A 26,960-nucleotide genomic window follows, 5' to 3' on the forward strand; every position below is an offset into this window, starting at 1 on the left:
TCTTCCCTCGTGTTCTTCTCTGGATCTTTTCAGAACCAGATCCATGCCATGTGAGGTCCAAGGAAGCTCGGGACTCGAAGTCCAGAGGAAGCCTCTCAATCTCTATGGTTCAGAGAAGGCCTCGCTTCAAAGCCAACCTCATAATTTATACATACAATAACTATCCGATCTTACAGAGGTCCAAAACATCGACAGAACAAACTTTCGACCAAGAACCAAGCAACACAAAGAACACATGGAAACACCACAAAACACAAGTACACAAGTACAAGTGTGCTCAAAGTGCTGGTGTATTAGTTAAATACTTTATCCAATACCAAATCAATGTAGACTCAAATAAGTTTAAATGGTTCTTCAGGCATTGTCAACAGACTCCATAAACTTCATTTTCACTGCATTGATCATCTATTTCACATTCTGTCACTCTTCTCACCAACCTGTCTCATGTATATATGTAAGTTTATAAGTTTTATATAAGTTTGTCTGTATTCAAAGATGGTTTGACTGGTATATTTTGATAATCTAGAAAAAAAAAGATTTCACTTCAAAGCTATACCTAACTATGTGTGATATTATTTTCAATAGCCATGAGAATAATATTACTCCAATAAGAAAAGTAATCATAATTCCCTTATTAAAGCTTATTCCTTACAGTAGAAATTGTGAGCGGATATAACGAGAAGTTGTATTATTATTTTAATGGTGGAGAATTTTATTCAGACAAATAATCTAGTTATTTGTTATTTATCTCATTTATAATGGTTGTCAAATTTAACTAATTCCATTATACATTGCATTACCTAATAATGCAGTTTAAGGACAGTTTAATTTAGTTCATAGCTCACATATTTCGAGACACTAAATTCCATTACATATAATGGTGTAAGAATGCGGGCACTTTAACGATTCCCATCTAAATCCATCAGTACCAAATAACCTACATCTCCATAGAGTGTTAGATGCGGCTGGGGGCATCTATAATCTAACACGCATCGGAGAATTCGTTCTTTTCCAATCCTTTTCTATTAGGGGGAAAAGACCCCGCGGAGACCACATCCTGCCCAACAGGGGAGGTTAACGTGTAGCAAATACGTCACATGGGGCCACACATGGAAGTGGCGCAGTGGTAAGTCCAGCCTTTATGGGGAGAAGCTATACAAACACAGTGACTGGGGGCCAGAGGGAGCTCTACCCAAGGGAGACACGGGACCGCTGACAGGGGGACCGTACCATGGAAAATACATCACAGGAGATATTAGAATAATCAGAACTTGTGAAGCACCATCAAGTCGTATTCCAGCACAGTCAAGTCGGTGCCTGCGGTGGGTCTGGCTGCAAACTTTCTCCACTGAGTTCGGAGTAATAGGGCTAGGGAGGAAGGACAACCAGGGTCCATGACTTGTGAACTCTACTGGGGGAGAACAGCACACGTCTTCACCTCAGGGGAGGAGAAAGGAACTATGTGGAAGCAATAAACCTGGCCAGCTGTTGTCACCGTATTACCAAATTCTACATGCTCGGACCTGTCAAAACATGAGATGAAACCGGCTCAACCCTGAGATTGTAAGACCTTGCGAAGTTATTGGGTGTTTCCCAGCCCGCCGCTCTGCACATATCTGCTGGAGAGGTGCCATGGCCAGTGCCCACAAGGATGCCACACTCCTTGTAGAGTGTGCTCGAACCCGGAAGGGGGCGGGCATGGTCCAGGTCTGGAAGGCCAACACAATAGCGTCCACGACTCCATGGGCAAGCCTCAGTTGGAGACAGAGTTACCTTTCCGCTGTCCACCAAGCAGAAAAAGAGCTGCTCAGAGTAAAGCATGCACCGAACACAGCAACACTAAGGCTGGGTCTGCCTCCTCCTGGGGCAGCACTTGTGGGGTAACTACCTGAACCCTAAAGAATGGGGTCATAGGAAACTTGGGCAGGTTGGGGTCTCAGGATGACGTGAGAGTCTGCCGGACCAGGCTCCAGGCAATGGTCACTGACAGAGAACTCTTGCAGGTCCCCAACCCTCTTGATGGAAGTGAGCGCAATCAGGAGGGCCATCTTCAAGGAGAGGGCCTTTTGTTCTACTGATTCTAACGGCTAAACGGGTCTCTGCAAAGGCCCGAGAGGACAACGGAGAGATCCCATGAGGGGAACAGGCATGGCCTGGGAGGGTTCAGCCTCCGTGTGCCTCTAGAGAACCTGAAGATCAGGTTGTGCAACCCAAAGGACTTACCGTCCACTGCATCGTAGTGAGCCGCTACTGTGGCCATATAGACCTTCAAGGTGGAGGGGGACAGCTGCCTCTCCAGCCTCTACTGCAGGAAAGGGAGCACTGACCAACTGCGCACCTCTGCAGGTCTTCAGATCAGGAAGAACTGAATAAGTGACGGCAGGAAGGGATGAGTGTCACACGGTATGTGCCGTGGCGCCATGCCCATCTCGGGACTCAAGTCTTAAGCCAGTGCTGAAGCGGTCTCATATGCATCAACCCGAGCGGCGCGGCTGTCGCTGAGGATGCCATCTGCCCCAGGAGCCTCTGAAATTGTTTCAGTGGGACCTCTGTGCCCGTGTACGTCTGAACGTACTCATGCAGTTCAGCACCGACTGCGCACGCTCGCTTGTGAGGCTTGCTGTCATTGAAACAAGAATCGTGTAGCCGAGTTGGATGGTCCTGGCCAGCCACTGCGACAGGTTGGAATTGTAAGCCACACGTCCAAGCTTCAGGCGAGGGGCACTAAGAGGACGATCACGTGTGACGTAAATGTATTCAGAGACCACTAGTGTCACTACATTGACACAAGTCGAGTGAGAGACAGAAGGGGAACTACTCTTTGTGAGTGATATCTCTTTAAGATGATTTTGAAAATGAATAAATAAACACGAAAAGCCATGGAAATACATTCTTGAAAAGTTATAGGAACCTTGTGGAGTTATTGAGAGCTGAGGGCTTCCCTAGACCACACAGCCAGATCAGTTAGATTTTTTTTTTTAGTCTAACCACAGAAGAATAAAAACAAAGGTGTGTTTTTTTATTTGGCTAATTTGTGTTGAATCCTCAGGATGGATCTGAATACCAATGTTTCACTTCACTCTCATCTCTCAGTGTTTGTATGTGTGTGTGTGTGTGCGTGCATGCATACCTGCGTGTGTGTGTGTGTGCAGAAAGTGCGTGCATGTGTGCGCTATGTTAGATGATCAAGTGATGACTTCATCTATGTGTCTGTTCTTTCCCTTTGTATAGCTTGAAAAGAAATCCTGTCTATCTCTGTCTGTATGGATCTGAGTTCCTCTTTAGTAGCAGATTGCAGCTTATCAAACGTTCACTATGAGGGGCTAATGATGTGGGCTTATAGAGAGGTCTAGGAGCTCACCATGTGCCTGTGGAAACAATAGTGTTATTGAAGGGAATATTGTATTCCCAATAAAGCATTCCTCAATGTTCGGCAGGGGAGTCTGTTTTCGATTTATTTATTTTTTTACTTTGATTTCTTGGCAGGCCATTTTTATAAGTTTAAACAACAATGGCAATCATTTGAATAAAACAAATGGCCTTTTGTCATTAATGTCAATGATAGCAGTAAGGTTATGAATTCCCAGTCAACCTTTAAGACCCTAACCTCAGATTCTACCTAGAGCATTGTTTCTATTGCAAAGGTGCACAAGCAAAACTATTTTTTTTTTCGTCATAAGAACTTTTCACATAGAAATGAGTGGTACTTTTGAAATACATGTTTAAAAGGTATATTCTCATGAGATGAAGATGCTAGTCATATCAGTAGCCTAAAAAAGGAGTTTTATTTTACATGGAGCTGGCTACCTCATTAGGGGCCACCATGTTGAGATCACATAACTAGCTGAATACTACTCAATTTGTATTAGTAATCATCATATTATTGGACACTTTCGACCATGGAATTAATGAATCATGGTTGACAGTGAATGGAGTATTTCAACAATGGCATTAGTAACCTCTAACACTATTGTCATTATATGGATGCCATTATATGTACTACATCTACAGTACATCACTTGGTGTCAATTCTACAATTTCTAGATTAGTTTCCTTTTTTTCTTTTTTGGTCTACATATTATTATTATTATTATTTTGTCTGTTTTAAAAGCAGCACCATTTAAACATGTGTTCATACATGTTTAATTAATTCATCAAGGACTTTCTAGCGAGAGGCTGTTATTGTTTTATCATCAACAGTTACTGATTTTTCATCATCTCTTTAATTTGATTACATTACTGGAATCTTCCTTTAAGCTGTGAGGAGAGCAGCAGATATCAAATAAACAGTACAAACTGAATAAATGGCCTCCACCAGTGCATGTGAATGAGAAGCATTTCAGTAATTGCTTTAAAGCCTGATTTAAAGTAATCACTTTTAATTTTTTCAACAGATGTTAATGAATGCGAAAGAAACCCATGCAAAAACGGTGGGAGCTGCTCAGATTTGGTTGCAAACTATTCCTGTGAATGCCCAGGGGAATATATGGGAAGAAACTGTCAGTACAGTAAGTACATGTTCCTGTTTTTATGGATGCTTCTTTTCCTGCATCATTTCTTTTTCCTAAGTCCAATTTATGACAGTTCAGAGTATTTTTTTCTTTGAAAAATGCAAGGGCGGTAAAGCACAGACATTCATGCTCCCAGCACACACAAACACACATTTGTCTCACACAATATTCACACTTGAATTACAGTATGCCATTTATTATTTGTTTGACACTCCTCACTACTCTAGTCCAAGCTAATGTACAAGGCTGTTTGACTGTGGGCTGATATTTTAACATTTGCCATAAAAGGGGCAAAACACTTTGATGTGTGTATGATCAAATGCTTTGATGAACTAGTACTTTATCACCTTTCATCACTAGTTTATGCAAATTTATATTGAGGCTCTTGATAGGCAGTGAGACAGAAAAGAAGATACAAATGGACTGTGACTGTGAAAAAGTGAGAGAGAGAGATGGCGAGAGACAATCTCAAATGAGAAAATGTCATTTGTTCACAATAGATGTGTCTTATCATCATGAATCAAAAAGGATATTAGTTTTCAGTGGGTTATTTGAGATATTTCGAGACATTTATTAAATAGAGACAAAAACTCTATCACCCTCAGTTTTTACGCTATGTGCTTTTCCTTTAAGCACCAGCAAATTTTTGTCAGCTTCCAAAACAGTGATCAATAATAAATACACCCTACACATTAAATAATATATCAAAACCACTGGTTCTCAACTGGTTTTGCTGCAGGACCTTGATTTTAATGTAATATCAAGTGGAGACCCAACATAGTAGTAAAATGTTTTTTACACAAAGATGCCCTTAAAATGAAACACTGAATTGTATTCAAAGTATCATAAACTGTATATGCCTGACAATATTCAAATATTTAAAGACCTAAATAGCTATAATAACATGGTTGAATAGGAAAACAGACATTTTGTCATGCATAAACAACAGCAAAACTGAGATTTACCAGCCCAACATATTGAACTAACACTGGGCTAAATACTATAAAAGCATTAGAGTTCAATAGTATCCACAACTGTATAAAATATATTGAAAGCATTGGCTTATCCCTTTAAAACGTTGATTAGTTTGTTTATTTTATTATCTTTACTATTCACAATTATAAGGTGTAACAGGACTGGTTGTTGTAGGAATGAGGAAATCACGACACCCCCCAGCCTGTGGACCACCTAGAACTTAAAAGTCTGTAACGATACCAAGGGGTGATCTGCACGTTAGTATCCTTCATGCAGTGGAGCCACTGGAGTGAATCGGGATCTGAACAGAGAGAGAAAGCCTGTCCCAACAGGTGGTAATGGAGCGTATTCCAAGCATTCCTTCTGCACTGCGCTGTACTTAGCCTCTTAGCCAGCCCCAGGAACTGTCTTACCTCCTTTTTGCTCTTAGGGAGGCTGCAATCGCTGCAGTTTTATCAATTTGGGGCTGCACCTGCCCGTGGCCCCTGTGGAAACCTATACCATACAGTTAACATACCTCCACCCGCCCAGTTGCTCACTTCTTTGGGTTTCCGCTCACCTCAATGATCTCAGGTTAGCCCTCACATGTTGCAAGTGCCACTGCCAATCATTACTGTAAATAATGATATCGTCTAAATAGACAGTGACATTAGCAACGATCCATGAACTGAAGGATGGTAGTTAGAGCCCCAAAAAAACTGAATGGAATCTTCTTAATTTGGTGTAAACCAAATGGTGTGGAGAAGGCTGTTTTCTCACAGGATATTGGGGATAAGAGGATTTACCAATAGCCCTTTGTCAAATCCAGTGTCAATTAAAAATTAGCTGTGCCTAACCGATCAAGCAGTTCATCAGTACAAGGCATTGGATATGCATCAAATTTAGATAGCACGTTTATCTTTCAATTATCCATACAGAACCGGACCGACCCATCGATCTAAGTAACCAGCACTACCGGACTGGACCAGTTACTGTGGGACTCTTCTATTACTCCCATCTCAATCATTGCATCCAATTATTCTCATACCACTTTTTTCTTGTGCTTGGGAAGTCGGTAGGGACAAGTACGTACCACTACCCTGGGTGTAGTCTTGATGTGGTGCGTATGAGTTTTCTACAACCAGGTAAAGGCGAGAACACATCTGCAAATTCTTTCTTAAATTTTACAACCTCTGTGAGTTGAGAGGTAGTCTCCACAAGTGATTGGATTTTAAATTCATTTCAGGCCCGAGCTCCGCCCTCTCCGGATCCACCATTGTCAGCATCGCAGGGACTGCCTCCCTCCATAATTTTAGGAGGTTGAGATGGTATATTTGACATGCGTCATCTCGTTTTACCTCATGGCAAGTAATTTGGAGGTTGGGAGTAATACAAGCACTTTGTCTCCCAGTGCAAATTCCCATAGCCAAGCTCCCCTATCATACAGCCGGCTTTGGCATTCTTGAGCTTGGAGAAAATTCTCCAGTTTTAGTTGACCCAAAGTGTGGAGTTTTGCTCTAAGATCAAGAACGTTCTGAATATGATTTTTACTGTTTGAAGGCCGCTCCTCCCAAGCTTCCCACATGACTTCGAGCACGCTGTGTGGCAATGCCCATACAGCAGCTCGAATGGGGATAACCCGTCCTCGTCCATGAACTTGTGAATCATATTTTTCAGGGTTTTATTAAATCGTTCCACCAACCCTTCTGTTTGCAGGTGATAAACACAGGTGCAAATCGATTTAATACCCAATAATTCATACAGTTTGTGTAGTGTGCGTGACATGAAAGTAGTGCCTTGATCAGTGAGGATTTCTTTCAGAATCCCCACTCAGGAGATAATTCTGAAGAGTGCCTCCGCAACACTGTGTGCTGAGATGGTCCTCAGCAATCTCGACAGCCTCTTCCAGCAATGCTGGGTGGTGGCACTGGACCCATTCTGCTGTTCCGGTCGGTAGAAAAAGGACAAACTGCTCCAGCACCACAAGATCAAGGACTCCCACTGTGTTGCACTCCTCCATAAGCAGCCACTTCCGGTAGGGGTCACAGAGTTGTTGGGTGAACGCAAATGGGTGTCTGCACTCGCTCAGCATCAACGAGTGGAAATGCTGTCATTGTTGCTTGGGGCTGCGGTCTACCATTGCAAGATGGCTTTCTTCAAGTCCTCATATACCAGGATGTTCGCTGCAGACAGGTGTTGGGCCATGAGCTGGGCTTCCTTGGACAACAGAGGCAGGAATTGGTCATTTTAGGAATGAGGAAGCGGTGTTCAGGTAACGTTACACTCTTTATTTACTCAAGATAACACTCAATAACTTGGCTGAAACACTCTAACGGATGGTACAGCTGAGTAGCTCTCTCTCCTCCCTGGGCTCTGGCAATGGCTCCTCTTATCGCTCTTCCTGGATTAATACAACAAGAAACAGCTGTTAGACCTAACTGTCACCCAGGGATGAATCCTTACTGCTTCCCCTCTCCCTGGATGGACACTCAACCATGCCCTAGCCACATAAGGTTAAATGCATTTTAGACCCTACGACCTACAATACTACACCTTTTTTGGGCTGATAAAAATCACTGATACAAACAATTAAAAAAATAACTCTATCAATTCTTTCAAAAACAAATTGGATGGACATCCATGTTTAAATTAAACCACTTTTTTCATACCAAGCACAGAAAGAAATGTCACAACCTTCCTAGAATGAGTTTGACCAAAGACCTATCTAAAAACCTTCTCTCACTACTTTCCCACACTGCTAAAATTGATTGCTGCTAAATTATTCCATTTTTTTGAGTGATTGTCTCGTGCTATTCATTTCACCTTTTTGTCATGTTGAATCACTGCCACCTCCTTTGCTTTAATCTCTGTTGCAAGCTGCCGCACTGAAAATCATTTTCATTTTGCAAATGTAAGGTTTCTCTCTCGCTCTCATTTCTGGATTATGGAGGCTATAACAGTATAGGTCCATGACAAATAGGATGCAAATAAGGATATTTGTCAGTATTTTATGCCAATATGTATATAAATAAACAAATACATAAATAAGCTTTTTAATATCTTAAAATGCAATTTAATGTTGTATAAATGCCACTGCATCAAATAACAAAATATCAAACCAACTGGCATTTATTTTAATTATATATATATCAAAAGAATACTTTTCTAGAAAAACATTGCATAAAAAGAAGTTTGCTATTTCTTCTTGACTGACTGTTGATCTCTTTTGCACGCATGAGACTGCATGAGAGCAGCATTACACTACTCCCACTTAGGAGATGTGTGTTCAAACAAGAAATCAGTGTTAAGTCATGTTGGCTTAGAACTACGCTGGGGTGAGTAAATAATTAATTAATAATATATTTTTGTGTGAACTATCCCTTTAATGTGATTAACTACACTTGCACTAGGTGCTTGGTTACCTCTGTAAACTTGAGGGGAACTGACTTCTTAAAGCCACTAAATGTATACATTTTGTTGGCATACAGGTGATGCCTATGTTTTAATGCTACAAATAGAGCTGTCAGAATTAACACGTTTACACATTTGGTTTATTAAAAAAGTTTAACGTGTACATTTTTCTTAATCGCAATTAACACATTTACCGTTACCATAAAACATTAGTTAAAATTAAAACAAAGCATTAATACTTGTTGGAAGGGCGGAACCTTTGCAGTGTGTCTGCCGGGAGTCTGACGCACACTTCACAACACACACACACACACACACACACACACACACACACACACACACACACACACTCGTACACATGCTATCCTTTTGAGAATTCTCCATATACATAATATGTTTTATGCTATACGAACTATAGATTATATCCCCTAACCCTAAACCTAACCCTCAAAAAAAAAAAAACATAGATTAGTTTCCCTTTTAAGCAACCTGAATTATGAGGACACTAGAAATGTCCTCAAAAACCACATTTATAGCATAATACCCTTGTATTATACCAGTTTTACCACCGTAATACCAGTTTGCCCAGGTTGGGGGGAGTTTAAATGTGGCGAATACATCACATGGGTTTTCAGGCCACATGTGGAAGTGGCGTATTGGTAGATCCTACCTAGCGAGGGAGAAGTTGCTACAAACACAGCGACTGGGGGGCAGAGGGGACTGCCCAAGGGAGACACGGGTCCGCCGGCAGGGAGACCATACCGTGGAAAATACACACAGGGAGATTAATCCGTTAAGGCCAACTCTGTGGAGCACCTATTCCAGTACAGATTAGTTATTACCCGTATTGTGTCTGGCCGGGAATTCCTCTGCTGAATAGGAAACCTGTTTGAAAACTATTATTTTTCTAATTATCTGTGGTGAGGCTAGTGGCACAGAAATTGCACACATCTGCTTTAAGTGTCCAAATACTTTTTGGCACCTCTGTATATTGGTAGTGAATGGGTAGAATTTAAATGAACCCTCTGGGGTCGACGGACGCACCGGCGTGTCCTGCTGGATTTTTTCATCATTACAGCGGAAACAACATAAAATACTCTGTCATTTTGGGGCATACAGATAAGTGTAAGACATCATTAGAGACAATAAAGGGTCTGCTTTTATTTTGTACACTCACAATAACAACAACACCTTGTGCTTTTGTAAAATAAAGAAAATAAAAAGGGTGAGCTTACAGCAGTCTCTATGTTCACGAGCATATATCTGAAACATGTCACAAAAATGAACTGAAACTCTGTGAATACTTATCACACAAACATGAAACACATGTCTAAAGAAAGCTAAAAATGTCTATTTTATTTCCAATTAAATTTAAAACAAATATTATCCTGCAATGTAATCTGTATGAAATAAAGTGATGTACAGTTACCTGGCTCAACTAATTATCCCTAATGTGATCACACCAACGGGAAGAGTGTTATATTCATACGGTAATGTGCTGAGATGAACAATGCAAATGGTAAACACCCCCAACTGTGCCTTAAAAAGCATCTAGTTAATTCACTTTTCTGCACATTTCAAAGATCGCAAGATTGACAGGTGAGGAAACTCCTGGAGAGTGACGAGGAGTTAATATTTTCCTTAGAAGAAGAGCGGGACTCTTGAACGTTTGTATTTTGAAGAGTGACTTGATCCAGACGAGGATACAATTTCGGATGAGTAAGTGATCTAGTTTTATTAGTTGACATGCTATTTTATATAAACATGTACATATTTTACTAGTGGGACTGTTTCCAGACTTGCCAGCCAGGATTCAGTGTATTGAAATTTGAAATATGTCCTAATAAGCAAGATTTAGTTACATTTAAATGCTGTTTCGGTTAAAGCAGGTATTTAAATGGTATGCTGTATGATATAAATATGATTTGTAATATGATATAAATATAATATGAATGTTTAGATTATATTTTATCTTGTGTTTATGCTGCCTCTTTATCATCAACAACGCTTGTGCTTGCAAATATCTGTTCAGTTTAAATGAGTAAAATGCATTTTAAATATGCCCATATTAGAAAATCAGCATATTATAATGATTTCTGAAGGATCATGTGACACTGAAGACTGCAGTAATGATGCTGAAAATTCAGCTTTGATCATAAATTGCATTTTACAATATATTCAAATATAAAACTATTCTTTTAAATTGTAAAAAGAGTTCACAATATCAATGTTATTACTGTTTTTTTTGGATCAAATAAATGCAGTCTTGTTGAGCAGAAGAGACTTCTTTTAAATGGTAGTGTAGGTCTAAAATCAAGCAAACTCTTTATGTAAAGAAAATATATAGTCAGATTACTTCTTTTAACTTAATCCTCTGGGGTCTGAGGGTGTTTTGGGCCCTGGAGAAGTTTTGACATGCCTTGACATTTGTGCTTTTTTCAGTTGCTTAAAAACATAATAATGGATAAAGTCTGATAACACTGTATTCAGCACAAACTGGGCTACAACAATATGTGAGCAACGTGTGTGTACATGTTTGTATTTTTGAGAAAATAAACGTTTATGCATGGAGAATTTTATGTTGTTTCCACTATAATGATAAACACTAAAAGTGTCTTACAAAAGTTAAATTACTATATTGTTTTGTATGAATGAGTGATTAGGATGGTTTTCACATCATTTTGTAGCAAAAACTCTAGGCTACAAGATCCAGTTCTCAAAATGCTTATGGACAAATGTTTAGTATGTGTTATATGACCTTATTTCAGTTACTTTAAAATTTTAGTTTTTAAAAAAACCAAGCATAAACGTTATTTTCTCAAAAATACAAACCTGTACATACATGTTGCTCACATATTATTGTAGCCCAGTTTGTGCTGAATCGTCTAGGTTACGTATGTAACCTCCGTTCCCCGATGGAGGGAACGAGACGTTGTGTCAGAGAAGCGACACTAGGGGTCACTCTTGAGCGCCGATATTCACCTCTGAACTATGAAATAAGGCCAATGAGAGTTGGCAACCAGTATTTGCATGTCCCGCCGCCGGACATACGGGTATTTAAGCGGCGCAAATACGGGAGTTCATTCAGGATTTTTCTGAGGAGCCGGAAATGGTCCGGCCACAACAGGGGCTCGGCTCAGCGACGTGGCAGGGGAGACACAACGTCTCGTTGCCTCCATCGGGGAACGGAGGTTACATACGTAACCTAGACGTTCCCCTTCTGTCGCTCTCTCCACGTTGTGTCAGAGAAGCGACACTAGGGGTCCACTTAAAAAGAGGCATGCGCTGAGCCGTGTACGTGATCTGCTGATACAGGAACGAGCAGGTATTCCTACGTGCAGAATGACCAACTGTATCAGGCTGCACGTACCCTTCCCCAATGCCCCATTTAAGCCATCAGGATTCCTTATCGTTACCCTGGAGGGGGGAACAAGGTGATGGCCGCCAACATGGGAATGGGCCAGCCTGGCTGGGCCTCTTTTCTCTCTATATTTCTCGCATAGAGCAACTACGGCCGGCGCCGTTACACGCATTGAGGGAAGGGGGTCTTAGCCCTTATTAGGGCGGAGAAGACCCTGCGGAGGGCACACCTACCCGGGAGGGGAGGCAAATTTTGAGTGGCAAATACATCGCATGGCCTATAGTTAGGTCTTATGCAGTGCAGGGAGAAGTATCACCTGTACTGTATCTACCTGTGAGGGCAACCGTATACACCAGGGTCAACAGGGGTAGTACTTACGCGGTACTGCGTACCGCAGTGGTTTGGGTCGGCGAGTTCCTCCAGAGAACTGCAACCCACGAGGGCTAGGGAGGAGTCAACCAGTGTCCCAAACCTGGGATCTCCTGGGAATGAAGGCGCACTGTTTCCCTGGTTAGGGGAAGGGCGCTGGGTGCAAGCGATTCACCCGGTCAGATCGTGGACGTGCCACCGAGTTCTACGGGCTCGGTACCTGAGAGAACACGGGACGATACTGACTCAACTCGGAGATTGTAGAATCTCGCAAAAGTGTTCGGTGTTGCCCAGCCCGCTGCTCTACAAATGTCTGCTAGGGCAGTGCCCCTAGCCAGTGCCCACGAGGACGCAACACTCCTGGTGGAGTGGGCTCGGACCCGCAAAGGGGGGGCATGGCCTGGGTGTGATAAGCCAGGGAAATGGGGTCGATAACCCAGTGGGCGAGTCTCTGCTTGGAGACAGCATTCCCTTTCTGCTGTCCCCCAAAGCAGACGAAGAGCTGCTCAGAGCGTCTGGTGCTCTGTGTGTGGTCCAGGTAAATACGTAAGGCACGTACTGGACACAGCAGTGAAAGGGCTGTGTCTGCCTCCTCCCGGGGCAGCGCTTGCAGGTTCACCACCTGATCCCTGAAGGGTGTGGTAGGAACCTTGGGCACGTAGCCCGGTCGCGGTCTTAGGATCACGAAAGTGTCCGCCGGACCAAACTCCAGGCAAGCGTCGCTAACAGAGAACGCATGCAGGTCCCCGACCCTCTTGATGGAAGCGAGCGCGATCAGCAGGGCGGTCTTGAGAGAGAGGGCCCTGAGTCCAACTGAGTCAAGCGGCTCGAAGGGGGGTCTCCGGAGTCCCATAAGGACGACCGAGAGATCCCAGGAGGGAAACAGGTTAGGCCGGGAGGGAGTCATCCTCCGGGCACCTTTTAGGAACCTGACGATTAAGTCGTGCTTACCAAGATACTTGCCGTCTACCGTGTCGTGGTGGGCCAGGATAGTGGCAAGATACACCTTGAGGGTGGAGGGGGACAGCCTCCTCTCCAGCCTCTCCTGAAGAAACACAAGCACTGACCTAACTGTGCACTTCTGCAGGTCTTCGGCTTGGGAAGAACACCAGTCCACAAACAGACGCCACTTCAGGGCGTAAAGATGCCTGGTCGAAGGGGCTCTGGCTTGGTTAATAGTGTCTATGATGGCAGAAGGTAGGCCGGGTAGATCCTCCGCGTCCCGTCCAGGGACCAGACGTGGAGATTCCAGAGGTCTGGATGCGGATGCCAGAGCGTGCCCCGTCCCTGAGAAAGAAGGTCCTTCCTCAGGGGAATTTGCCAGGGAGGGGCTGTCATGAGGAGTGTGAGATCTGAAAACCACGTCCGGTTGGGCCAGTAGGGGGCCACCAGAGTGACTTGCTCCTTGTCCTCCCTGACCTTGCATAGCACCTGTGCAAGAAGGCTCACTGGGGGAAAAGCGTACTTGTGCAGCCCCGCGGGCCAGCTGTGCGCCAGAGCATCTGTCCCAAGGGGAGCCTCTGTGAGGGCATACCAGAGTGGACAGTGGGAGGTTTCCTGGGAGGCAAACAGGTCTACCTGGGCCTTGCCGAACCTGTCCCAAATCAGCTGGACCGATTGGGGGTGGAGCCTCCACTCTCCGCCGGGCAAGTTTTGTCTTGACAGCGCGTCCGCTATCACATTGAGGTTGCCGGGGATGTGAGTGGCGCACAGTGACTCCTTGGCGGTTTATGTAGGCCACCACTGTGGTGCTGTCTGTCCTGACTAGGACGTGCTTGCCACGAATCAACGGAAGAAATTTCTTCAGGGCAAGAAAAACGGCCAGCAGCTCTAGGCAGTTGATGTGCCAGTGCAGCGGGCCTCGGTTCCACCGGCCTGCGGCTGCACGCCCGTTGGAGGCGTCGGTTGTAACCAGAACGCGACGGGACACCTGCTGCAAGAGTACTACTGCCCGTAGAAAGCAGAGGTCTGTCCAGGGTTTGAAGGTTTGGCGGCAGGCAGGGGTAACTTCCACGCCGTGTGTGCCGTGGCGCCATGCTCGTCTTGGGACTCGAGTCTGGAGCCAATGCTGAAGTGGTCTCATATGCATCAACCCCAGTGGCGCGCCGCAGAGGATGCCATATGCCCCAGGAGCCATTAGAAACGTTTCAAAGGGACCACGGTGCCTGGTTCGAAAGAAGCGAGGCATTCCAGCACTGACTGAGCACGCTCGTTGGAGAGACGTGCTGTCATTGAGACTGAGTCTAACTCCAAACCGAGAAAAGAGATGCTCTGGACCGGGGTGAGCTTGCTCTTTTCCCAGTTGACCTGAAACCCTAAACGGCCGAGGTGCTCGAGCACCTGGTCTCTGTGTGCGCATAGTAATTCCTGCGAGGAGGCCAAAATGAGCCAATCGTCGAGGTAATTGAGTATGCGTATGCCCGCTCCTCGTAGCAGGGCAAGAGCCGCCTCTACGACCTTCGTGAAGACGCAAGGGGACAGAGACAGGCCGAAGGGGAGGACCTTGTACTGATACGCCTGGCCGTCGAACGCGAACCGTAGAAAGGGTCAATGTCGAGGGCGAATTGAGATGCGGAAGTACGCGTCCTTCAGGTCTACCGCTGCGAACCAATCGAGATGCCGGACGCCAGATAAAATTTGTTTCTGGGTAAGCATTTTGAACGGGAGTTTGGACAAGGTCCGATTGAAAACTCGCAGGTCCAAGATCGGTCGTATGCCGCCGCCTTTCTTGGGTACAACGAAGTAAGGGCTGTAGAAACCCTTCTTTGTTTCGGTCGGAGGGACAGCCTCTATCGCGTCCTTGATTAGAAGGGATGCCATTTCCTCGCGCAGGGAGTGGGCATGTTCGCCGTGCACTGCGGAGGAAAGAACGCCCACGAAGGGGGGCGGAGACCTGGCAAACTGAATTGCGTAACCGAGTCGGATGGTCCGGTGCAGCCACCGTGACGAGCTGGGCAGTGAAAGCCATGCCTCTAAGCTCCGTGCTAGGGGCACCAAGGGGACGAGTATTTTGGACGTACCTGGCGGGGCTTCGCAGCGGTGCGGAACAGGTAACGCGGTGTCGGGAGGCGCTGTAGCATCCCGAGGCTCTGGTGCTGAGAATAAACTCAAAGCACTTACCTTGTTCCGCGTACCCGGCAGGGGGCGGGTTCGTGACTGAGGAGGAGGTCTGATGCTGGCGTCCTCTGGACTCGTCTGAACCGGCCGGCTGGGGAACAGTCGTGGGGCTGAGGGCGGGAGCACCGCATCCTGGGCGCCGAGACTGTTGAGGCCTGAAAGCACAGTGCCGTGAGAACGGCATTTGCGGGCCATGTGACCCAGAGGTAAAGGAAATAGCTCTTTTATTGAGAACTTGGGTACCGCAGCCCCCGTCATGGGGTGGGGCAAATGAAAAAACAAAAGATTCTCCTCCCGGCCCTCCACCGGGGGACGGAGTGGTCTTACCACCTCCGGAGCTAACTTCTTGTCCTCTGGGTCCGCTGTCTCAGGGACGCTTGGGAGCCTTCCGGGTCCTCGAAGGGGTCCGTGAGGCAGGGGGCGTATGCTTCCTGCGGTTTGCTCGACGCCCAGGAAAGCATATCAGACATCTTTGCGTCGGCCTCCTCCTGGGCATGCAAGCCCGAAGGCGGCAGCCCAGAGGAGCCCTCAGCATGAGAGCCCACGCCCTCCGATGTCGCGGCGAACTCATCTGCTTCCATCGCAAGAGGGTAGGCAGACTGGCTGTGAGGCGAGTCGCCGCCACCTCGAGCGGGGACGGGAGTCATCGAGCGTGCCGGGGCGCGGATGGTCCGAGGGGGCGTACCCGGCGGAGCTGCACCCGCTGCCATCCCCGAATCGCCTCCATCGCCAGCCGCATCGTCCTCAATCCCGTGGGAAGAAGGAGCGATGCGGGGGGCGGCTGGAGTGGCCTGCTTACGGTTGTAAGCAAGCCGCGACCGCAATGTTGTCATGGTCATGTTCTCGCAATGAGAACATGAACCATCCACAAACGCAGCCTCAGTGTGATCGCTGCCCAGACACACGAGACAACGCCTGTGGCCGTCGGAAGCGGAGAGTACTCTACCGCATCCAGGAACAACACAGGGGCGGAAAGTCATCTTTATAAAGACGCATCCTTAAAAGGACGTTCAACGCCGCTGTGTTTTTGCTCTTTTAGAGGAAATTACTCTTTTAAATAAAATCACTCTTTTATGAATGAAAGAACTCGTGAGAGATCTTTCTCATCTGCAACTGTCAATGCGCTCAGGGGCAGGAAGTGATAGATAAGAATCCAACAGCATGCAGCAGAGGATAGCAGGAACTCGGTGTGTAAAACGCAGCAGTCTGCAAACACGACCATCGGCTCCGAAGAAATTTTCTGAATGAACTCCCATATTTGCGCCGCTTAAATACCCGTATGTCCGGGGGCGGGACATGCAAATACTGGTTGCCAACTCTCATGGCCTTTTTTCATAGTTCAGAGGTGAATATCGGCGCTCAAGAGAGACCCCTAGTGTCGCTTCTCTGACACAACGTGGAGAGAGCGACAGAAGGGGAAACAGTGTTATCAGACTTTAGCCATTAATATGTTTTTAAGCAACTGATAAAAGCACAAATGTCAAGGCATGTCAAAACTTCTCCAGGCCCCAAAACACCCTCAGATCCCAGAGGGTTAAATGCTTAGTTGTTTTTAATAAGATTTTTCATTATATAAAATGATAAACCATGCGACTCACAGTATATCAATATTGTTTCATATTACTAAAAGGATTTCAGTCTACTTGACGGTTTATCTTTATGAGGTGTCACAATGAAACTCAAAAGACCTGTCCTTACACAGTGCTACATTCCTTTGTGTAACCATAGAGAGCTTTCATTGGCTCAATTGTGGAAGATATTAATTTGAGCCTGCACATGCTTGAAAGCAGAATGTTCACTGTAAAACAGAAGTGTGTCATGGACTGAAGCATGTTGATTTAGAGATTTTTTTTTTTTTTATGAATTTCCAGCACAAATAGCTATATTCTGATGTATTGTTACCTTGATATAAAACTACTTAATACTTTGTTCATACCCCACCCCTAGTGTACGTAGATACAAAATATGATTGGTTTGTTTTATGTTCATTAATTTATTTTGTGGTTCAATACCTTTTCTACTATATATTCAATCTGGATGTGTAAACTTCATAAGAGGTGAATATTTGCAAAATTGGATGGACACATATTTCTCCATAAAGGTTTGAGATACTCACATGTCAGCATGAAGTGATCCTTTACTCAGTGGGACAGCTGTATCTTTGTGTGTGTTGAAAGAAAAGAACATTCACATTTCCAGCATGGATCCAATCATGATTAGAATGAAACATCTTAAAAGGTACAAAACATTACAGGATCCTTGTGAAGATACTCAACATGTGATCTTGCCTCACCTCATGCAGAAATAAATGGAGATTTAAGATCGTTCTGAAGAAGCCATTTAAATATTTTTCTTTCAAAAGACTTCTGTATTTTGATAAAAATAACAGATAGGAATTCCAATGATTAATGATTATAGTTCACTAAAACAAATAGAGATGTGAAGTAAAACAATTGACAAAATTTGAATAAATTGATCCATTATACATTTAATAGAAAGCACAGAGAAACTCTACAATCAAAATGTACCATTCACTGTAAATGGAAATAAATAGAAACAGTTGTTGTTGTTTTTTTCTAAAGCAAGAGCACTTTTATGTGCTTCTGTAATGACATCAAGCTTTAATTTGACTTCTAATGCCAGTTTCAGGTGTTTAAGGTATAATCCATCCAAAAATAAATTATTTACTCACATTCCAAAGCCATGCCATTTCAAAGCCATAGTTTTAGTGAATTATGACTTTTGTTCTGTTTCAAGGCACAAACTATCAAATGGCTTTAGAAGAATATAGCACAAAAGTTGTGTAGACTAATTTTAAGAAGCTTGAAAGCTTCGGTCCCAATTCATTGTAAATGGATGGAAAAGAGTGACCAGAACATTCTTCAAAATTGCTCATTTTATGTTCCATTGAAGAAGAAAAAAATGATGAAATTATTACAACATTTTAGGTGATCTGTTCCTTTAAGGTTTGTCATGCTATTTTGCTTATAAGGTGCACTAAGTAACTTTTGTCTTTTTGTCATCTTGGACTTACACTGACACCTAGCATCTTGGATTCAGCATAATTTTAAATCAATAGTTTTCAGTTTCAGATGTCATTGTAGAAATGTAGTATTCACAGTCAGCCATGATTACTTTAATCAATGAGTAAAAGTGTCCAATAACTGGAAAGTTACTAAGATTAAGTTATTAGTATTCGGCTCGTCATGTGATTCTAACATGGCAGGCTCCATTTGCAGACCCTCTCCATGTAGATTAAAACAGCTTTTATAAGGTTACTGATATGACTGGAGTCTTCATTTTAATGTGAGTGGTCATGAATTCCTTCATATTTGTAAAACTACAATTCATGTCTTTAGGATTTATACGTTTTTAGTGAGGAAAAAATTACTGTATGTGACTCAAGTTTTACAGATACAGACATGAGGGTCATACAAAACAGTTTTCCAGTGTTTTTCTTTTGGCTGTTTGCCCTTAAATCTCTTTAAGGATGAGTTCAATTCCCTGTTCTTCCTCATTAGAACAAGAACTTCAACTCATTTTATGGATTATATAGATAGGCGCTCTGAGAAATTGATTTATCTGTTACGTCCCTGTGGCACTAGCATAAGTGATGGCCATTGTCTGTTGGGCTGCTGATGTATGCTGGATGCTCAGTATGGAAGAGATGCACACGGCTGCTGCGATGGGTTTTACCTCATGCCGCTATTCAGTCAAAGATCAGAAAAGTCAGTGAGAATGCTAAGGATTCAATTAGGCCTCCACCATGATAAAAAAGACAGAAAAAAAGCTTTTAGTTTTTGTATGCTGGTTATCACTAATAATATTTATTTGGCTGGGTTGTTTGATGGTAGATACTGTGCTATGGTAGAATTAATTGTGAGTAATGTGAATGTAAATTTACAGATGCTACCAGTCCAGAATGGCCTTTTTGCCGCCGTGGTATTGGCGGTAACTATACACTTGCTGCTCTAAACCATTAAATGACGCTCTAACCATACTATGTCAGGAAGCTGGAGTTTAACACATCAAACCTCATTATCACAAAAAGCTGTTGGCTACTGCTACTGGAAAACGTCTCGGGTTATGACTATAACCCTTGTTCCCTGAGAAGGGAACGAGACACTGCGTCGTTGAAAACGACTCTTTGAGAACAGCTCCTTAGCGTGCGCCTCTGAAGTATGAATGAAACTATTCCAATCTTGATTGGTGTTAGCGTCATGGCGTAACATGTGGCGGCATAACCGGATGCATAAAAGTGGCGCCGGCACACATACACATTAGCCTAGCGATGAAGCAAGCCGCTCTCAGGCCTTGAGAGCGTGGCAGGGCGGCGCAGTGTCTCGTTCCCTTCTCAGGGAACAAGGGTTATAGTCATAACCGAGGCGTTCCCTTCCGGGGAACTTCGCACTGCGTCGTTGAAGCGACTCTTTGGGGAACGAATGCCCACTAGGCCACGCGCCGAAAAAGGCCTGCCCTAGGGTGAAACTGAACTCAGGCACTCAGCTAGGGCGAGAGCACACGTCGCCAGGCGTACTAGGGAGGTGCAGACTGTAAAAACCTGATGAAAGTGTGTGGGGTAGCCCAACCGGCTGCCTCACAGATCTCCTGGAGGGGTACTCCCGATAAGAGAGCCCTAGAGGGCGCCATGCCTCTAGTTGAATGAGCCCTCACGGCCAAAGGTGAAGGCAAATTAGCACCTTGTAGGCCGAGATAATAGCCTGAACAATACAATTACTAATGGTTTGTTTTGAGGCAGGGAGCCCCTTCTTAGGTGACCCAAAACACACTAACAGTTGGTCCGACCTCCTCCAAGAAGAGGACCTCTCGAGGTAAGCAGCTCAAAGCTCTGACAGGGCAGAGCAAATGGAGCCTCTCTTCTTCTGCCGACACATAAGGTGGAGGATGAAAAGCCTGCAGGACCGTGGGCCGTGCCGTGTTAGGCGGCACCTTAGGCACATAGCCAGGTCTCGGGTGTAAAATGGCTTTAACTCCGCCAGGGGCAAACTCCAAGCAAGCTGGCGTCACTGCCAGGGCTTGAAGATCACCCACCCTCTTTAGAGAGGTAATAGCTAAGAGAAAAGCCATCTTGAGCGTCAGGTCCTTGGGCGAAGCCGACTGAAGGGGTTCGAAGGGGGCCAGGGATAACCCTTCGAGAACCACCGCCAGGTCCCAGGCAGGAACCCTGGACCTGGTTGTCGGTCTCATCCTCCATGTACCCACGGAGAAAGCGAATGACCAGCTGGTGCCTCCCCAGAGGCCCATCACTCAGTGGTGCATGGAGCGCCGAAATGGCAGCCACGTACACCTTGAGTGTGGAAGGGAGAGACCAGCAGAAAGCGATCTTGAAGAAACTCCAGAACTGAAGCCACCGGGCAGTTAACTGGATCTACTTCATGTTCTCTACACCAAGTGGAGAACACATTCCACTTGAGGCCATATAATCTCCTAGTAGGCGGAGCCCTAGAGCTAAGTATGGTTTCAACCACCCCCACTGATAGACCAGCATTTAGGTACTGAACCCCCTCAGGGGCCAGACCCACAGTTTCCACAGCTCTGGGCGAGGGTGGAAGACTGTGCCCCCGCCTGAGACAACAGATCCCTCCTCAGAGGAATCTGCCATGGCGGAGCTATCAGGAGTGAAATTATGTCTGAGAACCATACTCGGGCGGCCACATGGGGGCAACCAGAAGTAGACTGATGCCCTCTTGGCGGACCCTTTCCAGGACTCCGGGAGCAGAGCGTCGGGGAAATGCGTGACAGGCGAAGCCTCGGCCAAGCCTGTACCATGGCGTCCAACCCCAGTGGGGCTGGATGTGAGAGGGAGAACCAAAGTGGACAGTGGGGCGTCTCTCGAGGCGCGAACAGATCCACTTCTGATGGTCCAAATTTGTCCCATATCAACTTCACCACCTCTGGATGAAGTCTCCATTCCCGGGCCTCAGCCCCTGCCTCGACAGGATGTCTGCTCCCTGATTCTGAACCCCGGAATATACATTGCTCTGATAGACAGTATTTTCCCTTGGGACCAAAGAATTATCTGATCGCCAGTCTGCACAGAGGGCGCGATCTGAGTCCTCCTTGTCGGTTCAGATAAGCTACCACTGATGTATTGTCCGAGCGTGCTAGGACATGGTAACCCTTGATGTCTGGAAGGAAGCTCCTCAGAGCCCTGAACACAGCCAACATCTCTAGACAGTTTATGTGCCAAGAATGATGATGGTCCTGCCACAGACCCCTGGCAAAGCGGCCGTCCATGACCGCGCCCCAGCCAGTGAGGGAGGCGTCTGTCGAAGCGGTTTTCGGCGACATGGCGCTCCCAACACTGGCCCTTGGGACAGGAACCAAGGTTTCTTCCATATTAGCAGAGAACGAAGGCACCTGCGGCGTTACTCTGATTATACTGAAATGGATTCCGCTGGGGAAAACCCCTTGGCTTTCGGCCACCACTGGAGGGGCCTCATGTGTAGAAGGCCCAGCGGTACAATGTTGGATGCAGCTGCCATGAGGCCCAGCAGTCTTTGAAATTGCTTTACAGTGATGGCCTGGCCTAGCTCTAACCGGACACCATCGCCATAAGGGACTCGATCACGCGCAGGAGACATGCGTGCCTGCATCGTAACCGAGTCCCACACAACACCCAGAAATGTTGTGCACTGGGATGGTTGTAACACACTCTTTTTGTGTTGAGTCTCAACCCCAAACTTCGAATATGGCCAAGGGCGACATCTCGATGCCGAACCGCCATTTCTCGAGACTGGGCCAGAATGAGCCAGTCATCGATATAATTCAGTATCGCGGATGCCCTGAAGTCTCAGAGGAGCAGGAGCTGCATCCATACATTTGGTGAATGTGCGGGGAGAGAGTGCTAGGCGAGCGGAAGAACCCGATATTGGTAAGCTTAGCCCCAGCGAACCTCAGGAACCTCCTGTGACATGGAAGGATGGGTACATGAAAATAGGCGTATTTTAGATCTATCGTGACAAATCAGTCCTCGGATCTGATCTGACTCACGATGACAGGAATGGTAAGCATTTTGAACCTGAACCTCCTCAAAGGCGGTTCAAAACTCTGAGATCTAAAATCGGCCTCAACCCCCATCCTTTTTGGAACTATAAAGTACCGGCTGTAAAGACCGGACTCCTTGTCTGAATGAGGAACACGTTCTATGGCCTCCTTCAGCAGCAGAGATTGCACTTCTTGTTCCATCACCTGAGCCTGCTCGGAACCACTGTAGTCTGCACCACCCCAGAGAATTTGGGGGGTGGTGCCCGAACTGCAGTCTGTACCCTGATTTTATTATATGCAGGACCCATGCAGATATGTTGGGAAGATGATTCCATGCCTCAACAAAATCTACTAAGGGAACCAGCCTCTCGAGGCTGATCTCGGGTGTTTTTAGAGCACTGTTCTCGACTTCCTGAAGCGAGATACCGGCAGGGTTTAGTCGATACAGTTCTTGTGACCACAATTGATGTGTGTTTTTTATTTTTTGGCCTTGAGCGGCGCGGTGTGCGTTAAGCTGGAAAGTGATGTGGCCCGAGCGTCAGAGGCGGCGGGAACCGACACCGATTTCCTGAGGACTCGCTCGCGAGAGCAACCTCGGTTGCTCTGCAGCGAGGACAGCCCTCCGAGGTTCTACCACCTCGGTAGAACCTCTTTCCGAAGCTTCTACTAAGGGAACCAGCCTCTCGAGGCTGGTCTCGGTGTTTTTCAAGCACTGTTCTCGACTTCCTGAAGCGAAAGACCGGCAGGATTTAGTCGATATGGTTCTTGTGACCACCATTAATGCTTGTTTTTTTTTTTTTTTGACACGAGCGGCGCGGTGTGCGTTAAGCTGGAAATTGATGTGGCCCGAAGCGTCAAAGGCGGCGGGAACCGACACCGATTTCCTGAGGACTCGCTGCGAGAGCAACCTCGGTTGCTCTGCAGTGGGAGCAGCCCTCGAGGTTCTACCACCTCGGTAGGACCTCTTTCGAAGCTTCAACTAAGGGAACCAGCCTCCCGGTGTTTTTCAAGCACTGTTCTCGACTTCCTGAAGCGAGAGCCGGCAGGATTTAGTCGATATGGTTCTTGTGACCACAATTGATGCTTGTTGTTTTTTTTTTATATATATTTTTTTTTTTTTTTGACACGAACATACAGTGTGCGTTCGGTGGAAATTGATGTGGCCCGAAGCGTCAGAGGCGGCGGGAAACCTACACCGCTTGTGTGCGCCATGTAAGCCCTACTTATTAAAGCAGATGTATCTCTGCAGGGCTTACTAGGCAGCGCCGAGGTTTTAGCCCATATCCCGTGCCCCCAAAACATCGTTCTGTAATCAAACACTGGGGCTGGAGATACGGGACGAATCGCGGTTTACCCCACGATCTCGTTCTGTGGAGATCGGGGAAAAGCGGCAAACCCGGCGCTGAGGTTGTGATCTGTGCCGCAGGAAGCGCACGTCTAATTTGCTTTCAACTTGCGTTCCCTGCTCATTTTGTGGCCAGCTGATATTCAGTCTGGCCACGGCACGCGTCATAACCTCAATCAGCTCCTCATAAGCTTGGCCAAAAACCGGCGTGCTTGGCTCCGCGATTAGATCGCATCGATGCTGAGCATATCCACTTCCTCGGAAGCAGTGAGCTCAAGCATCGGGACCTGATCATGGGCAGAAGAAGCGGCGGCGGGCTTCTGCACCACACACAGTAGGCTCGGGATCCTCAAGCGAAGAATGAGAAAGTGCGCAGCAGTCTCATTCTCATCTGCAAAATCCGCTCGCGAACCCCGCGATCTCAATCGCCGCGCTGCCTCAACAGGCGCGGACCAAAACCGTGGGGAACGCGAGCCTGACCGTGCTCATCAAAGCACGCCAACCGGGGCGCAGCACTCTCATGGGTAGTGCTTCACAACTTTCACAGGCAGATCCCTCGAGAGCTGCCTGTAGCGTCTACGCTCCCAAACAGTTCACACATAAAGCGTGCGTGTCCCTACCCGTAATGAAGCGAGGGCAGGGGTGCACGCACTTCTTGAACTGTTCGGTGGCCATAATATTTTTAAATCAGACAAACAACACCAAATAAGACAAACAATTTCAACATAGAGCTTGCTGAAGAGCGAAAGCTAATGTGTATGTGTGCGGCGTCACTTTTATGCATCGGTTATGCCGTCACATGTTACGTCATGGCGCTAACACCAATCAAGATTGGAATAGTTTCATTCATACTTCAGAGGCGCACGCTAAGGAGCGTTCCCCAAAGAGTCGTTTTCAACGACGCAGTGCGAGTTCCCTCGGAAGGGAACAGCTGTCATATATACACACCCTCAACAAACACCATTAAACTATGTCTTTGCATGCCATTGTTTGCTTTTAAAGATGCCTGATAAAAAGGTTGTGGATAAAACCCTGGCTCATTCGATGTGTGGGACATGGATCTTGTGTATATGAGATTTATTAAATATGTTTAAAATTGTTATTTTCATGGAGGGATTATTTGCACTACTTGAAAATAGCACTGCCCTCATAGGCTCCATTGTCCCAAACAAGTCAAGATTAATAATAACTCATTATAAAGGGGTTTTGTTAAACATAACATATTTGTGCTTTCATATCATATGCAACATTTCGATAATGAATAATGATAACATATATTGTGTCGTGAGGTGTTTGCTGACAACCAACCCTTCTGCCAAGCAACATTGCAACTTGCCATTTAAATATAAAATTAAAACGATGTCTATTTTACAGCAGCTTTGAATGTAGCTCAACAAATCAGAAAATACTGTATTTTTTTTTTTTTACAATAACTATTTGTTTTATGAAGAAAACCTTACTTTTTTTTAAATAATTTTATGCTGTTACTTAAAGGAGACCTACTATGCCCCTTTTTACAAGATGTAATATAAGTCTCATGTGTCCCCAGAATGTGTCTGTGAAGTTTCAGCTCAAAATACCCCATGGATCATGTATTATACCATGTTAATGGAATCAATGGAATCAAAAACATGCTGATTTTGTGTGTGTCTCTTTAAATGCAACTGTATTAAAAATGATGCTACCTCTGAAGCACAAATCAAAAATTACAATTATTATCAAGAATTATTAATATCAAAGGTCTTACTAGAAAAAAATAAATTATGATGGAGAATTATTTTACAAATTTTTTTTCTCAGAAACTTGTATTTGAGCACGAGATTAAGACATCATCCTTCATTAATTATTCAAAATGCTGTCCGTCATTTTGACAGATAGGCCTACAAGCAAGAATCTCTGCTTAAACAATCTTCACATGGTATATCTTCACTATCTCTTGGTCTATGCGTGCGCACGAAAAATGGTGCTTTGAATGCAAAATAACTAACGTGCCTCTAGTTATAGTATTGGTTTATGACACAAGGGAGTTTTTATTCTGATTGTATGTTGGAATAATAAATTCATAACTTTGGGTGTAAGATCATCTGTCAATCGCATTGTGTAGCCAAGTAATTGCAAGTAAAATGCTGGAGCTCAGTAAATTCCATTGCACACCGGTCCACATGCCACAGTACACCAGTGTGCCATTGTCCTCCGTTTGAGAACCACTGCCATAGAGTATATTGTTACTGTGATATAACAATAATCAAGCCATGATAGATTTTGGTCATACTGCCAACCCCTTATGGGAATATTTAGTCATTTCTGTTTTTATGTCGATTATCTGCATTATAAAGCTACATTTAACCCATGCTTGTTAAAGCTTGTACATTTCCAAATGCAGAATATTGTAGATAACTTGGTTATTTGGCAGATGTTTTCTTATTCAAAGCAACATAAGATTCTATTTATTACAGTGACACAGCCCCGCTGGTGCAACCTAATGTTTGGTGCCTAAAAATAAGGCCTCAGTGGTGAAAGGGGATTGCAGTACTTCTCAAGTACTTCCCTTCTGAGGTTTGAACAAACAAACTTTAGATTACTAAACCATATATTTAACCACTAAGCCACCAACAGTAGAATTATATGAGTGTTTTCTCAGATGAATCACAGTTCAGCCCAGAAATATTATCTAGCTACAGTCTCTGCAGTGTTGGAATTACCACCCCGCAGAGCAACAGAGCCGGAATGACAAAAGAGCTTTGTGGCATTTGTGAATCTCTTTGTTTCACAAACAATCTGTGAAACTCTTTGATGTTAATATTACAAAAATAAGAAGGTTGTTATAGTATAAAAAAGAAATGGCAAGAGAGAGAAAGGGAGAAAGAATACATTTTGAGATTTT

General features: G+C 45.0%; 1 protein-coding gene across 2 annotated transcripts in view; it reads left to right on the forward strand.

Moving 5' to 3' along the window:
• The window catches only part of edil3a (EGF-like repeats and discoidin I-like domains 3a), a 384,265-nt gene that overhangs the window by 259,095 nt on the left and 98,210 nt on the right, over positions 1 to 26,960 (forward strand). For both annotated transcript variants that reach the window (XM_052111629.1, XM_052111639.1), the window contains one exon: positions 4,395 to 4,508. In XM_052111629.1, coding sequence (XP_051967589.1) covers positions 4,395 to 4,508 — 114 coding nt within the window. The remainder of the gene's footprint in view (positions 1 to 4,394; positions 4,509 to 26,960) is intronic.

Source organism: Xyrauchen texanus, chromosome 3, assembly GCF_025860055.1.
Source record: "Xyrauchen texanus isolate HMW12.3.18 chromosome 3, RBS_HiC_50CHRs, whole genome shotgun sequence".
In the NCBI taxonomy this organism is placed as follows: domain Eukaryota; kingdom Metazoa; phylum Chordata; class Actinopteri; order Cypriniformes; family Catostomidae; genus Xyrauchen; species Xyrauchen texanus.